The 17,218-nt window shown below is 31.2% G+C and overlaps 1 protein-coding gene across 1 annotated transcript in view; it reads left to right on the top strand.

The window, feature by feature from the left end:
- LOC129966913 (lens fiber major intrinsic protein-like) overlaps positions 1 to 7,482 on the top strand; it is a 50,619-nt gene extending 43,137 nt beyond the window's left edge. Inside the window, exon 3 of the mRNA XM_056081528.1 lies at positions 6,334 to 7,482. Within this exon, the coding sequence (XP_055937503.1) occupies positions 6,334 to 6,510 (177 nt within the window). The 3' untranslated portion in view covers positions 6,511 to 7,482. The remainder of the gene's footprint in view (positions 1 to 6,333) is intronic.
- Positions 7,483 to 17,218: the final 9,736 nt, after the last annotated feature.

Raw genomic sequence — 17,218 nt, forward strand, 5'->3', positions numbered from 1 at the left:
TCATATCAGTATTAAACAAGAAGAATCTGTTTTCAATGTGCAGGAATTAAGTAGAGAATGTGATTTATTTGTGGCTTCTAAAACCGAAACCAAAACCAAAACTGAGTGCGTTTCGTTTTCCCGCGCATTCGTTACGAATAGAAATGAGCAAAGGAATTTCGGTAAAGGAAATTTTGAAAATCGTAATAGAAATGTTTCTAAAGTGTTCTTATCGAATACTAATTCTAAATGCGTTATGTGCCAGAACAACCATTCAATATTTAAATGTCAGGAATTTCAAAAACTTTCTGTTAGTGATAGAGTTGCATTTGTGAAATCCCAAAACTTATGTTTTAAATGCCTCTCACCAATGTGCAATGTGAAAAAGTGTTCTGCAAGAAATTGCTTTTGTAATAAACCTCGTAATAGGTTACTTCATTATCCCAGAGAGTTTGATCGTTTCAGTGGGAGTGGTAAAAACGAAACTAGTACCATAGTTAATAAAGGGGAAAGTTCAACTTTAAACCCGGAAGTTAATTCCTTTTATCCAACTTCTTGCGCAACTAATGAAAATGTGCAATCGACATTTTCAGCTACGAGTACGGTTGAAAATAAACAAATGAGAACTGTATTGTTAAGCACGGCTAAATTTTATATTCGAGATAAATTTGGGAATCTGCAATGTGTTAGAGGGTTACTGGATGTAGGAAGTCAGTCCGATATTATGACTTCGGAGTGTGCAAACAGATTAGGGTTAAAACAAGAAAAAATAAATGTAACAATTTCATGTTTAAATAATTCCTCAATGACTGTTACCAAATTTATTAAAGCTGAAATTTCAAATGCTGATAAGAGCTTTAAGCAAAATTTTGAGTTTCTTGTTGTAGATAAAATCACTGAGTTAACCCCAATTAAATATTTAAGTGTTAAAGAACAAATTCCTTCTAATATTAATTTGGCTGATAATTTTATGGTTCCCCAAAAAGTTGATTGTCTCCTAGGTGCTAAATCGTTCTATCATTTGTTGAGGCCAGAAAAGATCTACTCATCAAATGCAGAGTTGTTTTTTCAAAATAGTGTTTTTGGATTTTTGGCTTGCGGTAGTGTAATGCAATTTGATTCCCCAAAAATTCATTGTGGGGTAATTATTGATGAAGATTTAAACAATACCATGAAAAAATTCTGGGAACTAGAAACTGTTGAGTTAGAGACCCCTAAATCCCATGAGGCAAAAATCGCTGAGGAACATTTTGTTAAAACTCATTATAGAGAGCCTAGTGGAAAATATGTAGTCACAATCCCACTTAAAGAGGAACCTAGTTGTTTAGGCGAATCTAAAAGTATAGCATTAAAAAGATTAAATACACTTTGGAGTAAACTATCTAGTGATAAAACTTATTTAAAATTGTATGAAGAATTTATTAATGAGTATGAAAAGTTGGGACATATGAGAGACGTGACGCATGAGACAGAACCAGAAACAGTGTATTACATGCCCCATCATGGAGTATATAGACCAGAGAAAATGACCACTAAGCTTCGTGTAGTATTTAATGCCTCTAGTGAAACCACGAATGGAACATCATTCAATAGCTTACAATTTAATGGGGGAATTGTGCAGGAGGACTTAATTTCAATTATGATGCGATTCCGCAAACATCCATATGCATTTATTGCGGACATTGAGAAAATGTATAGGATGATTTACATTCATCCCAGTCAGCGAAACCTACAAAGAATACTTTGGAAGGACAGTGAGTATGGTTCAGTGAAAACGTTTGAACTGTCGACAATTACTTACGGTACTACTAGTGCCCCATTTTTAGCTACTCGAACGCTAATTCAAATTGCAAGGGATGAGGGACACAATTTTCCCCTTGCAGCACCCGTTGTTGAGAAAGATTTTTATGTGGACGATGTGCTATCTGGTGCTAAGACTTTACCCGTATGCATAGAGATGCAACAGCAGCTCACTTCCATGTTAAAACGAGCTGGCATGAACTTGCATAAATGGCGAGGCAATCATCCTCAGTTGTCTACCACTTCTGGATGCAACTACGACTTTGCAGACTGTGATAACAAAACTTTAGGTGTCACGTGGGACCATACTAATGACTGTTTTTGGTTTAAGGTGTCCATAAGTTCAACGGATGTTCATACTAAACGAACAGTTCTATCCACAATAGCCAAGTTGTTTGACCCTCTGGGCCTCCTTGGTCCTGTGATTTCACTAGCGAAAATCTTTCTACAAAAATTGTGGCTTCTGAATCTTCAATGGGATGATCAGCTTCCTCCTGAAAATCATAGTGAATGGGAGAAGGTTTCAACCGAGTTACAGTGCATTAACAACATCAAGGTGAGCAGATGTATTCTTCCATTTTCCGACGTCGAGGCTATAGAGCTTCATGGTTTCAGCGACGCTTCTGAAGCTGCCTTTGTAGCTGTTGTGTACTGCAAATCCCAAACACCTGCTGGTGAGGTTGTTGTCAAGATGGTGGCCAGTAAATCCAGAGTGGCTCCACTGAAGAAGCTCACGATCCCGAGATTGGAGCTCTGCGCTGCTGTGCTGCTGGTGAAATTGATGCAGCGTATCCAGTCGGCTCTTCGACTGAAAGTGTCCAATACCTATTACTGGAGCGATAGTATGATTGTGCTGTCATGGATTAAAAAAGAGACGTCCCAGTTAAAAACCTTCGTGGCAAACCGTGTAGCCACACTTCAAGACCTTTCGTGTCAGGAGCAGTGGAGACATGTTTCGTCAGGAGATAATCCAGCTGATCTTATCAGTCGTGGTGTAAATCCGTCCAAAATGCTCGAGAGTCACTTGTGGTGGGAAGGCCCTGCCTTTCTAAAAAACAGTGAGTATCCGTGCAGAGAAATCTCTGACTCTGTGATAAAGGACGATGTAGACTGTGAACTCAAAAAAGTTGACTGTGAAAGTGTTTTAGTTACTACATTGAACAATTCATGTGTTACTGATATTCTTAATTGTAGTAATAGTTATAATAAAATATTGCATGTAATAAGTTATGTTTTCAAATTTCTCCACAACTTGAGAAGTCCAACTGAAAGGAGACTGGGTCCCTTGACAACAGAGGAAATTAGGAAGGCTGAAACCTTCATAATAAAGGAAATCCAGAGTAGGGAATTTTCAGAAGAGTTAAGGTGTTTAAATAAAAATAAACCTGTTCTTGACAAAAGTAAGATCAAATGTTTAAACCCCTTTTTAGATGAGGTTGGTGTACTAAGAGTCAATGGCAGAATAAGACATAGTAATGTAAATTTTAACTGTAAGTTCCCAATTATTTTGCCTAAAGGTCATAAATTAACTAAGCTTATTATTGAATTCTTTCATAAAAGATATTTTCATTTAGGCCCTACTGCTTTACTACATTATGTCAGACAACGTTTCTGGCCAGTTCAAGGTAAGGCAACGTGTAGGAAAGTAGTGCATGATTGTATTAAGTGTTTCAGAGTTAAACCCATAGGAGTTAAACAATTGATGGGCGATTTACCGAAAGAGAGAGTGACTCCTGACTTCCCATTTAATTGCTCTGGAGTAGATTTTTGTGGCCCATTTCTTGTGAAATATAAACATCAAAGAAAGGGCACTTATCATAATGTGTATGTCTGTTTATTTGTATGCTTAGTTACTAAGGCAGTGCACCTCGAGATGGTCACTGATTTGACATCAGATGCCTTCATAGCGTGTTTAAAGAGATTTGTGGCTCGAAGAGGTTTATGTTCGAAATTATTTTCAGATAACGGCACAAACTTCATAGGAGCAAATAAGGAACTTTCTAAGTTATACAATTTAGTTGTAAAACCCGACGATAGTCTTGCTAGTTATTTGTCAACAGAGGGAATTGATTGGAACTTCATTCCACCTAGAGCACCTAACTTTGGTGGCCTCTGGGAAAGTGGAGTTAAAGCATTTAAATATCATTTCAAACGCATTTTAGGTAATTCCAAACTGAGCTATGAAGAATTCCTAACAGTTATTACGCAAATAGAAGGAATTCTAAATTCTAGACCACTTGCACCTCTGTCGTCCGATACCGATGTGTATGACGTGTTAACCCCTGCTCATTTCTTAATTGGCAGATCCTTAAATACTGTTGTAGAGCCAAATTTAATCGAAGTTAAAGACAATCGATTATCCAATTGGAAAAAACTGACAAAATTATTTCAAATGTTTTGGAGAAAATGGCATATACAGTATCTTAATAATTTGCAACAGAGGTCTAAGTGGAAGGTATAAAAAGATAATGTAAAAATCAATGAGTTAGTGCTTCTTAAAGATGAAAACCTACCCCCTCAAAAATGGGCATTAGGTAGAATAATTGAATGTTATCTGGGTGAAGATAAAAGGGTCAGAGTTGTAAAAGTTAAAACTCAATCTGGAGTTTATAAAAGAGCCATTTCAAAAATTTGTATTTTACCTATTGATGTGTAATTTTATATTAGTGTTCTTTATTGTGTGATTAATGTTATTACCTTGTAATGTGTAGTGTTTAAAATCTGAATTTGTATGTTTTTATTCAGCATTGTGCATTGAATTGTGATATTTCATAGTTTTTCCTTGTGTGTGTGTTGACAACATTATGTCAAGGCGGGCGGTATGTTCCGACCTGTCACTGTGCTGCCCTCTTGCGGCAAAGGGAAAAACACTTCAGTGTAGCGTTAGCGAGTGTGTGTGTGTGCGTTAGCAAGGCTGCGCCTGCTATGCAATGATGACCAGAATAAAAGGAAAAAGAGTCCAAATTTATTCTTGTGTTGTGATTATTTAATAATGTGAGAGCTATCGACATAAATTTAGTGCTGTGTAATCAGATCCATTATATTGTCAATAAAAACAAGATTACCAACTCCAGCAGACGACATACACCCCCATACCATAACTCCTCCTCCACCACGTTTTACTGTTGGCACCACGTTCTGTTTGCGAAATTCTTCCCTGGGTTTTCTACACACCAAGATTCTACCGTCAGAACCAAATATATTAAATTTACTGTCATCAGCAAATATAACTTTATTCCAGTAATCAGAATTCTTATTTATGTTGGATTTTGCGAAAGCTAGTCTGAGTTTTCTATTCTTTTCACTTACGAAGAATTTTTCCTGGCTATTCTACCGTGATATCCAGCAGATCGAATTACTCTTCTAATAGTCTCAGGATTAACAATTATTCCATATAATGCTTGTAAATCAGCAGAAACTTTAAGAGCACTCTTTCTTGGATTTTTTTTAATATTTCGAACGATAATTTGCTTTATTCCATTGGATAACTTTGATGGTCGGCTAGGTCTTCTTTTATCCTGAATAATATGATTATTTTTATATCGTTTAATGATATTGAAAACTGTTGAATAACTCAAGTTAACTGTTTCAGCAGTTTTTCTAATAGATTTTCCACGTTCAATATGCAAATTAATAAATAATTTTCGAATTTCAGGTGAAGTTTCTTTTCGTTTAGCATTCATGGCTGCACAGAGCTAAAAAACACAAAAATTCCAAAACAAACTGGAGAGAAATACTGCAGACGATTTTATAAATTATTGCCAATTGCTTTTGAGTAAAAATAAAACCACCAAATATATTTTTATTGCTTATTTCAGACGATTTTTGTTGCATATCTAATGGTGTCCCATCACTTATGTGAGCTATTTTTTGCTCCGTTTTAAACAATTGTATTTTTATTAAATTAATATTTTAATATTTTGACAAAATTTATGTTCTGTAATAATTGTTACTAAATTTAAGTATGAAACACACCCACAAAAAATGTGTACATGTTTTTTTAATTTATTTTATTACAATTTCCTTTTGTAAAGCACAAGTGTCCCATCACTTTTGTGAGACACTGTATATACATAAAAAGGGTCTTTTCTGTGACGAAGAAACTGGACACTCTATATAATAAAGTATTTAACTACGTTAATGTTAGTATCTCTTCGTATGCTATTACTAAACATTGTTTCACGTTCTCTCTTATGGCGTTTATACCATGTATCCAGTTAAAGCTGATTTTATGCGAGTCTTTGCTATGCTATAAACACTTTGCTCCCAAATAATAAAACAAAAGGAAACTGTTAGTTATAGTTTAATGATAAATAATTTATTTTATTTATTGATAAAAAATACTTGAACATATTATCACTCTGAAAAACACCAGGTATATTAAATAGCTTTATAATTAATTTACAAAAACATATTTATTAATTATTTTCTTAATAAAATTCCAGCATTGGAAGAATATGTGTAAATACCTATATGTTTTATGTTATAAAGATGGTTTGGTAATTATTTTATTGCCAAAATATCACCAAATAATATATATTTTTTAATTTTCAGATCTACTGGGTGGCACCAGTGCTCGGTGGCATAATTGGAGGCGTGACCTACGACTACACGCAGGAGTCGCATTCTCATCAATCTCTACGGCGGTCCTTCCGCAAGAAACCTGCCAGGGATCTCAGCGCGCTCTCGAACAACGAGACTGAGCTCAGCCTGGATCACTGCAGACTCTGACCATTGTCCCCCTCCCCTGCCGAAATGAGAATCCCTCGACTCTGTAAATAAGATGAACATCTGGTGCTCTGTAGGAAAAGCCAACAAACCTTTGTTTTTCTTTAACAGGAAAACTACAATATATTTTATGAGCAGTTAATATTTCATAAAAAGGAAGATGATTTCATAATGATGGTTCGTGCGGTTATGGGCAATCAGATGCATCATATCTTTGTTAAAAGGTTAATGAATGAATAAATTTAACATGAATTTTTTTAAAAAGCTGAAAAGGGACTTATAGACGTGGCATGGATTTTATTACTTTTAATATAAAAATGTCTAGAAAAAAAAGAGATACACGAAATAAATATATATATACAAGAATTGCTTGTTTAAAATTATAAGATAAATTATAGAAAAAATTAGTTTTGAAAATCTGTTTTCCACAGTCTATATAACACAATCTATAAGATAGGTTTAAAAGGCTATCATGTTTTTGTTCACGAGAGGCAATCAAATTATCATGGAATGAGTTAAAGAAGCAAAAAGTTTACTAAATCTAATTGCATATCAACAATTGCATATTATTAACTGATACATACGGTCTGAAAATCACACGACTATTATGTGGATCATTTCAGCTGTGATTTAGATTGATTAATTTCTAATTCAAGAAACATACTCCACTTCTTTTTGTTTACATATTTATTTTAAACATTCAGAATGACTGTACCCGTATTTCTGTGACAGTAATGTTAAAAATCCTTTTCTAATTGATTTGTTGAAAGTTGTGCCTCCATTTTTTGCTCTGAATAGAAGTTAGATTTCCAACAGGTTTATATATCTATAAAATATAATCTGTGCCGCATATTCAGGAGATGAATACAAAGCTTTAAATTAATAATAATTTAAATAATACATAGAGTATAACAATATAATTCGTAAATAACAATCATTTTATCACTTCAATAAAAAATTTTGTCGTGAATTTGTATTTTCAAAATTATTAAAATATTAGCTCCATATGTCGTTATTTGATTATATATTCTGCGAAAAATAGTTATAAATATTAAAATAATTATGGAAACATATCTATTTAAGGCAAATTCTGTACTGAAACAAAATATTCACATTTCGACAATAAAAAAAAATGTATTTAAAATTGAAAAAGTAATATTCGTCAGCAAAATTTGAAAACTAAAGATTTTGAAATTTTATTTGAAAAGAAGTGTTTCGAAAAGATGTTCTTCTTAAATATTCAGAAATTTGTTTTATAAAAATTATATTTTTCAGACAGTGTTGTATCCATTTCTCTTTAAATGTAACCTTTCTTTCTAGCAATTTTGTTCTTTAAAGTAAAAATTACAATTTTTTCTAGTAAGATAATTTTAATCTTTAGTTTAACTTGTAACCGCAACAGTAAATTCGATGAAAATGGAAACGGAAATAGAGAGAAATAATCGATTTCATGCTAAATTCTATTAAACATAAATAGAACTTAGTTGCAATCTCCAGTTAGGATACAGAATGACAGTTTTAATTTAGCGAAAAAAGTTCAACTCAACATGAACACATCATACATTCCCCGCCACCAGCAGCGAAGGATTCTCATTTCTAAAATTAAATATGACGTAATTGAATTGATGGTAGAATAAAAATGCCACACGATTTTGAAGCCAAAATTATTTGTGATGCTTTTTTAACTGAAATGAAAACGAAATTTTTTTTATTAGTTTCATATTAAAAAACGTTGCCTTCGGGAGACAAAAGTAAATGATTATTGAGGATTTAATCTCAAGCATCAGAAAATTAATAATTGTCTTTCAAATGCCAAAGGATAGTCTTTGGAAATTAAATTAGGAATCAGAAATTTGTGCTTTGAAAAATTTAATTTATTGTAAGACGATGTTTCAAAATATGATTTTTTCAATAAAATTTGAAATCATTCATAGTAGCATGCAGTTGTGTTTTCACGCAAGAAATTATTTAATATTTTGAATTAACACAAAATTATATTTAATCATGATTTAGAATATCAGAAGAATATAGAATTATATTTTATTATTTATAATATAAAATATAAGGTAATGGAATATATAGAATTCAAAATGATTTTTTCATTAGAAGTTCTGAAATTTTATGTCTTTATTATTATTATTATTATTACATTAAAAGTGACTATTTAAAATCCATCTTAATTCGGCTTTTTTCCCATTTCATTTCATTCTAATCGTTTAATATTCTTTAATATTCAATAAAGAATATTTTAACACGTAAAATCCCCTTTAATGTTTCTTTTTCCAGTTTGAAAGCCGGTCTCAGTCTCTGCAGAAAATTTCTGTTTTCAAATATGCACGTTTAAGACAATGGCTTTATGCATTTTCTTGTAAAAGTAAGAAAACAAAAGGTTTGATTCATCGATTACTTTTTTGAACTATAATAATTACCTTAATGGAAAATTTTAATATAGACTGATTTGAAATTAAAATCAATTTTGCCGAAAAAGAACGTTCTCATACAAAAACGTTCATAAAATAGATATTAATTTTATTATCTTAAATATAAATTTTATAAACTTGTATTTTTTAGATGTTTGGTGATTTTGAAGAAACCGCCATCTTAATATCTGAAGGGATTTATGAATGTGAAATTTATTAAAAATAAAACAAAGCAATTTGTTTGAAAAAATAACCACTTTTTGCTAATAGTTTCCAAGAAGCAATGTCCTTCTACTTTGATAAATTTAATCTTCAAAAAAAAAATGAAATTACTTTTTAAGTGTTTTTTTTTTCTATTTTTATTTCTAAATATTCTCAAATAAAAAGTGAGAGTTAAATAAAACGTATTCTTAGAAAATGAGCATAGTACTCAGAGGATATTTTATGCCAGTCAATAGTTCCAAATAGTATATTTATTCAAAAAAGTACTTTTTTTACAAATTCATGCAGCAATTATTCCCTTCCCAATCAATTATAAAATCTTTTTTTCGCAATGTTCCTTCTCAAACTCACTAAGCTCATAAAATCGTTCCATTTTTTTTTTTTTTTTTTTTTTTTTTTTTCTTATTTGGGAATCATTTACTTAAGATTTAAAAGATTTTTTTTCCCATGAATTCGAGTGATGAAGAAATAATAAGAATTTTATCAGCATTTTTCTTCTACCATCCTATTCATTTCCCAAGTGGAACGAACAGAAATAGTGCGAAAAAACAGAAAATACAACCCACCTGCTCATAACTAAGTTAAACAAAACAAGGACTATTTACTCTCTCCAAAATAAATATAAGTTTCAAGAAGAATACGAATGTAAATCGAGTATTATTGGCGAATCGTTAGACGTTGCCATGGTAACATCGGAACAGGTTTGCTCTGATTTGAGAATTCGTGTTCTATTTTCCATATTTACATAGAAGAGGTTCCAGACTTTAATCCTCTCCTTGCTTAAAATGTTGTGTGTTGTCCAAGCTCTCTCTGGTATCCTCAAATAAAATTTTGTTTTCGAACAAAAGTTTTCTGTGTGTATTTTATTTGGTTTTTCTTTTTTATTTCTTAGTATTTTGAAGCAAAAATAAATAAATAAATAAAAATCATAGAATTATATTATACTAAAACTGTATTTGGAAATTAGACTAGGAATTTCAAATTTAAAATAATTCGTCACGATAACAAAAAACGCGTTATTGCGACAGAATGAGAAAAAAAAATGAAAATTTACGAACCTGTAGGAATATACTTTGAGAGGAAAAGAAAAGTTAATAGTAGAACTCTATACTGGTACATGTTAAAAATTTCTTAAAGGTAAATCAATAATACAAAAAAGTTAGAATTGGAGTTTTAAGATTCAATAAAAGAAGAGTCAAATTTATAAAATAGAGCATATTTAGATGGATATGTGTCATAAGGCTAAAAAAATATGGAAGATAATATACATCGTAAAACGAAATAACCAAAAATTATACCAATAAATCTGCACCTGAACAGAAACAGAGGAATAAATAAGAGTTTCATTAGCTAATTATTCACCAATAAATCCATTTTCTGTAGGAGTTAATCAAGAATTAGCAAACAATTTTCACACGAAAATCATGATTTTTTTCCCTCAAGTTCCAATGGGCAATAAAAAAAAAAAAAAAAAAACAGCAAAGAGCAAATTGATTTTTTTTTTTTTTTTTTTACCAAAAGTTGTATACAAACATGGTTTCTTTCCGGCATAATTCCAGACATTTCTCGCTTTGGTGAACAAGGTGTTCGATCACTTTTTCGAAGTAAGTTTACCAGCGTTGTGATATGTACCTTAATATTTCTTTGAAACTCATCATTCGTCTGAAGGCTTTGTCACCTAGCCCTAACCAACACTTCAATTCATGAAAGGGATCAAAATCGCTCAGATCTAAGTCACATTCTCGATGAAAGGTAATAAGAACGCGTTCTGTCGCAACAGAAGATAGGAAACAAGCAGCTGATTACATGGTTCGAAATAAAAGTTGGTTATCTGAAATCCAAGCAAAGAACTGGATGAAAATAACATCAAAGTTGCTATTTACAAGTTTGAATGTTTACCCTGTGAGAAGAAAATGCTCAACAACATTATTATGATAACTTCATGACATTTCCCGGCATTCACAATATCGAACAACATTTAAGAAACATCGCACAGTATCTTGTGCTAATAGACATTCCTTCTCTATATTCTTTTCATAAAAGAAAATTTTAAATGCCTGCAGAATAGTGAAGAGCTTCTTAGAAATGTTAAGGCCCATCTGACATTGTTGGGGCATTGTTCTTTGAAAAGGGGATCGAAAATCTAGTAAACTGATTTGATAAATGTTAAAATCGTCATTGTAATTATGTCGAAAAGTAACCTTGTTTGTAGATAACTTTTGGAATTGAATTCATTTTTCTCTCAACTCCTATCTAAATGTTTTATAGCCCAAAAAAGATTCAGAAAAAAAAATGGCTTCGGTATTTAAAGCAAAATTTGTTTCAATTGCGCTTTCAGGGATTTCTAAATGGCTTTTCAATAGCCATTCAACCTTATTTTCAAATGGGATTTGATTGAATCAAAATTGTCAATGTACATGTAATTTAACCATAAGCAGATTATTACAGATAATTGATTTTATAGTTGACAGTTTTATTATATTATCATTTTAAGAAGGTAAAAGGAACCATTGACGTTTAGTCAGTATATATATCGAGAAATAAATCCAGCAGTTTCTAAGATATCATAAACCTAATAAGTACATTCTCTTGATAAAGGTATTGTAAAAAAAAGAAGAGAAAGATAATATTTGCAAAAGCCATAACTTAGAGTATTCAGAAGTTTTTAATAAATTTATGCATTTATGACATTTTTCAGATGATTAATATTAATTTATGCCGTTTCTAAGATTTCAAAGTTTACTTCAAAGAAGTATATTGTTTTATAAGAATAATAAGATTAATAACAAAATAGTGAAATAATTCATTCTTTAAACCCTAAAAGAAGTCTATAAATATAAATTTTACTTTTTAGATAATTTATGGCACGTAAAAATCGGAAAAAATTATAAACATTTTAAAGAGTGCTGAATATTCAGCGAAGTGATTTCTTCCTCCAAAGCAATCACTTCTAAAGAATATTCAGACGCTTGATTCTTCCTCCAAAGATGTATCTGTAAACTGAATTCAAAGCATTTTCAATCGATGGTGGAACGAAAATTAATGTAATGGCTTTCGTTCCCTTCGGTTACAGTTTAATTAAGTTTAAGGTACGAACGACTTTTATTTCAACTTGTAATTGAATTATCTGTCGAAGAGCTAGAATAAAAATATTAAAGACATTCGCAGAAATTTAACTTCCAACGCATTTCGCAAATTAGATTCAGTGTTTTAGAATTCAAGGAACATACACAAACTATTGGAAAATATTTGCAGTAAGAGTTAAAAGATTTCTATAATATTAAAATAAAAAAAGTAAAGATTCTGAAATAAAATCCAATGGTTTCGAAAAAAGACATTTGAATGGTTTAAACAAGAAAGATAGTTTTAATTTATTTTAAACTTTTGGCAACAGTAAAAATTACCTTTTTTACACTTAATTTCTTAAATTTCTAAATTAAAAGAATGACTCAAAAAATAAACAAGATTCTTATTTTTAGCAGAAATTTAATTACGGCTAATTAAATTCCAGAGTATCGTAGATGTATTTTGTTATTATGATAACACAATAGGTATACGTTCGATTTGAAATCTCCAATAGTCAAATATTAGTCAGGAAATTATAACAAATTTGAATGCTTCACTAAAAATTTTCATAAAATAGATATTATTAGTTAGTCAAATTTATTTTTATCTTAGAATAGTATTTCATTTGCTTATTTTATTTCCTTATATCCATGCACAAATAAGTACTTTTTTAGACACAGATAGGTTCAGAATTTTTTTTTTCAGTCATAAAAGAATTTTGAATGGGCGGAGATAAATAAAGCATGATTAAACCGAAAGGAACCATCCTTAATCCTCAAAAGCTTGCAATTAAACATGACTTCTTTGATGCTTGAAATAACAGTAAAACATATATTAGGCATATGTTTATTAGGCTGTAATTTTAAATCTAGGAAATCAACAGCGTTTAATATTAGCTATTATTATTCGGAATAATGGCCAACATCGTGGAGATATTACACAATATCGTGTATTAATACATTTCCGTTTTTCCATCAATGTTCATTTTTGTATGTCGAATTAAGAATAAAGATTTTAAAAAAATCTGATATACAATATATATACTTATTATTTTCAATTATAAAGATTAGTTGTAAATAATAATTTGAAGCCATTTGACGTCAAATATGAAAGAATGCCTTTAAAGCGAAAATGATAAAAAAAAAAAAAAAAAAAAAAAAAAAAGGAAAGAGTTATATTAATACAAGTATCAGAAGATAAGGAATTTGGCTCTTTTCAACAAGAAATGGAGGCAGTAGAGATAAAGTAGTAACCTATTGCAAGTCGTACGTGGCTGGTCAATAACATTTAAAATGTCGAAAAGCGAACTTATTATTCGTGTATTTGTAGTAATTGATGGAGTTGACAGTGCTGAAGTGGATATGACAGATTTCAGAAGCGCCAGTTTTGCCAAATCAAAGTTTGTTTTCATGGCCCAATTTACAATTTCCGTCAATGGAATAAAAATTATATTCTTAAGCTTTATTGTTGAAGTATATGATTGAAAGGAAAGTGTTTGTCTTTAAAGGTTGTGTTGGTGTCTAAGAAAAATGAGTTAAATAATGGAATGAACACTCTATTAGAAATAGAAGCTCTACTTTCTACTGCTAAATTGTACTATTGGCCTTTTTATTAATTCGAATTTCTATTTCTAACTCTTAAATGTTCTGCCATTTTTGTTTTTGCAAAATTTTATTCCTCAGCTTTTCCGAACGAAATTGGAGATAATAAGATACTCCAAAATGCTGGTATTTAATAATTATGATAGTTTACATACGATATTTTTGCTGAAAAATAGCAAAAACAAAACAATTGCTAAAAGTAAGTAGGAACAAACAATGAAATGCACTCTGAGGGGACATATATTTTTAATCATTTCAAATAAGAATCTATATCACACTTCCTTTTAAATTGTCCAAGATTCTGAGATTCATAACTTCTACTCTTTATAAAAATTCTAGATTTGAACTCTGGTAACCTCTCTGTCTTCTTGAAAATTTAATATTTTTCTGCAGTCAGTACAATTTAAATTCAAGCAGCGTGCAGTGGAGTTGTAGTGTACAGATTCAATAAATACTTTGCACCATCATATCAGAATCAAACAATTTTAAATGTAATTTTTAATTTTACCAAAGGAAAATAAACGAAATTTATAAATTTTTGCTATGAGGAATAACTTTTTATTAAGATAGATTTAACCATAAATTTTACCAATCAAATTCAAAAAGTAAATTTTTTAAACCAGTGAAAGAAAGGGATTTGTGTCATCATATTAAAAACAAAGCTCTCTTTTGTTGAAAAAAAGTAGACTACGGAAAGACTCGTCTACTTGTAATCAGTGGATAGTGATTGAGTGTAGTGCTGTTCTGTACAAAAGGCGAAGCTCGTGGAAAGTGGAATTAGGGATTTTTAATAAATCTTTAGTTAGTTAATGAATAATTTGTTGCATTTCGCTATTTATTATATTGTACGAATTGACGTAATAAGGATTAAAAGAGCACATCATAATTTAAAAATGAAAAATGATAAATAATTTAATAATTTTTATAAAAATAGAGTTTTCAAATGTAGGTATATTCGAATTGATTATTTTAAAGAGGTATTCTTTTTGCGAAATCAACCAGTGATGCTGATCCTCAGAAACGTTACCTTTATAAGGAAAATTCAAATACATTATACAAGAAGCATTGCATAACAAGCAAATGTAGAAAAATGACTAACATAACGAACAAAACAAAATGTAAAAAAAAAAAAAAAAAAAAAAAATCTTGCCTAGAAAACCGAGATGAAAAATTGTGACTCGCTTAACGAGCGATGTTTCAAAAATGGAGTGACTAAGAGATACTGTGAGGTCACATGTTTGACTGGTTTTATTAGTTTATGTTGAGCGTTTGTTCGAAGAATAGTCTTATATTTGCATGAAAGAAGTTTTTTAGCCGCATAGCGTTGTGGAGAGCAAGTCCGAAGAGTTTGAGCAAGTAGTGCCTATAGAGACAAGATTTGATCTCTGGTGAAGATTATGGGGTAGGAGGTTGATAACAACGCCATCAATCAGTTGGTGTAAGAATTCTCCCAGAACTACTGAATAGCTTATGGAACTAACTGTATTCTGTATCAAAACAAGAAGTTGCAGGGATTTTATCAGAAAAGGAAGAAACAATAGATTTATCAGAGCAACAACTTTCCAGTGAAATAAGGGAGATGTCAAAGCATAGGAAATTATTGCATCGTATATTGAGAAGCATCACCCTGATGAGGAAGTAGCTATGGACATAGCAAATTCATTTAACAATAACACTGTGTTTCATTTCCGCCATATTTTGAATTGTATCCAAAAAAAGAAAGTCAAACTATTTTCTGTTTAAAAAAGCATAAAATTAATTTGAAATTAAATAAATTAATTTGAGTGTTTCTTTCCGGAATGGAACGCATCATCCTATTTTACATTGATTCCTATGAAAAAAAAAAAAAAAAGGTTTGTATCGAACATGGAAACAAACATTTGAACCAACGTTTGATTCAAATGATTAGAGAGGTGGAGAAAAAAGTGCTTCCATAAAATGATTGTTAAATGAAAGATTCAGTTATACTTGAACCAAAATTTCACTATTTGAGTAGTTTAGATAGGAGAGAAACAATTGCAATAACTGGCTGCCACAGCATCTTGTTTGAAATTGCTAATTCAAGCCAGTGGGAACGGTCTACCCGAAACGTTCTCGCACACTCTCTAGTGAAGGTATTATTACCTGTTACTAGAGAGCATTGATTCCTGCGGTATGAAGAGAACGGCAGGGCAATGGCGTAGAATAGTTGCGAATTATAAAACTTTGTCGTGAATCCAGTATTTTTACTGGATCTATCATATTATCCTTGTCGATTAATTTCTGAAATGCAGTTTATTGAAAAGAGGCTTTATATAGAAAACAAATTTCATAGGAAAGTTCGTAAAAAAAAAAAAAACTAAGTACTTAGAATTAAGACACACATTGACTTATTAGTAACTTTATTAGCACAAAATGCTAATAACATCATTACAATATCTTCCCAAGATTGTCCGGTATTTAGAATATCGAACAAATTCGTTGAATATATCGTAAAGTATATCTTGGTAATAGAGAGGGCCTCGCTTCGGGACTGATACGGATTCAAAAACTGATTTCATTAAAGTTTCATTGTGGCGTCCGGTGCATGTCAAATCTGACATTGTGGGTTAAGCGACTTTCAGTTGGTTTGGTGGGTGACTTCATCAAGGAGAGCCAATTCAGGTAAAGTTATTGTTATCAAACTTGGGTTCAAAATTACGTGATTTTTCCCCAAATACTCTTCGTGCTACATCGAAAGGAGATGTTCATATAATCAAAATTAAATTAAACTGGTAATCTTAAATAAATTGATATCCATAGTGTATAGAGCTTGCAAGAATTCTTCAACCATCTTATTAACTCTGCCCTCTACTCACCAAATTTAAATTTTGCCCTCATTATTGTCTTTCTTTTACGTTGCTATACTTTTTCTTTAGTTAATTCCTGAAAAAGAGCTCTTTTCACCCTATTTTTTATTGACTGATTAATTGCAAAACTGTTAGTTTCTTTCACTTCTTTTCAATGGCGTAGTGTGAGTAAGTATTGTTCAGGACATTCTGTTATTTTTCTCTTTACATCGTGATAATATTCTCGATCTCACGAGTTCCCCACGACATTGTGTTCGAGATATTTATACATCTTTGCACCCTTCATGTTCTTGCGTACAGCCGACCACCCCGCCACCACTGAACGTAGCAGTATCGACAGAATTTGACACCTATGCACTAGGGATGCCGAATATTTTCAGAGCGGTTATTAAGTAACCAATATCAAAAAGTCACAAATACAAGTGATCAATACTTTTCAAAGAGGGGTGTGATTCAAATCCTTGATACGATCTTACTGATGATATTTCAATTACAGGTTTTGGATCACGATAGAAAGTAACAATCGATACGATATCATTAAAATTTGCCGGAGCGGTGACTTTACTGGAAAGTA

The sequence above is a fragment of the Argiope bruennichi genome, chromosome 4 (genome assembly GCF_947563725.1).
Source record: "Argiope bruennichi chromosome 4, qqArgBrue1.1, whole genome shotgun sequence".
Taxonomy (NCBI): Eukaryota; Metazoa; Arthropoda; class Arachnida; order Araneae; family Araneidae; genus Argiope; species Argiope bruennichi.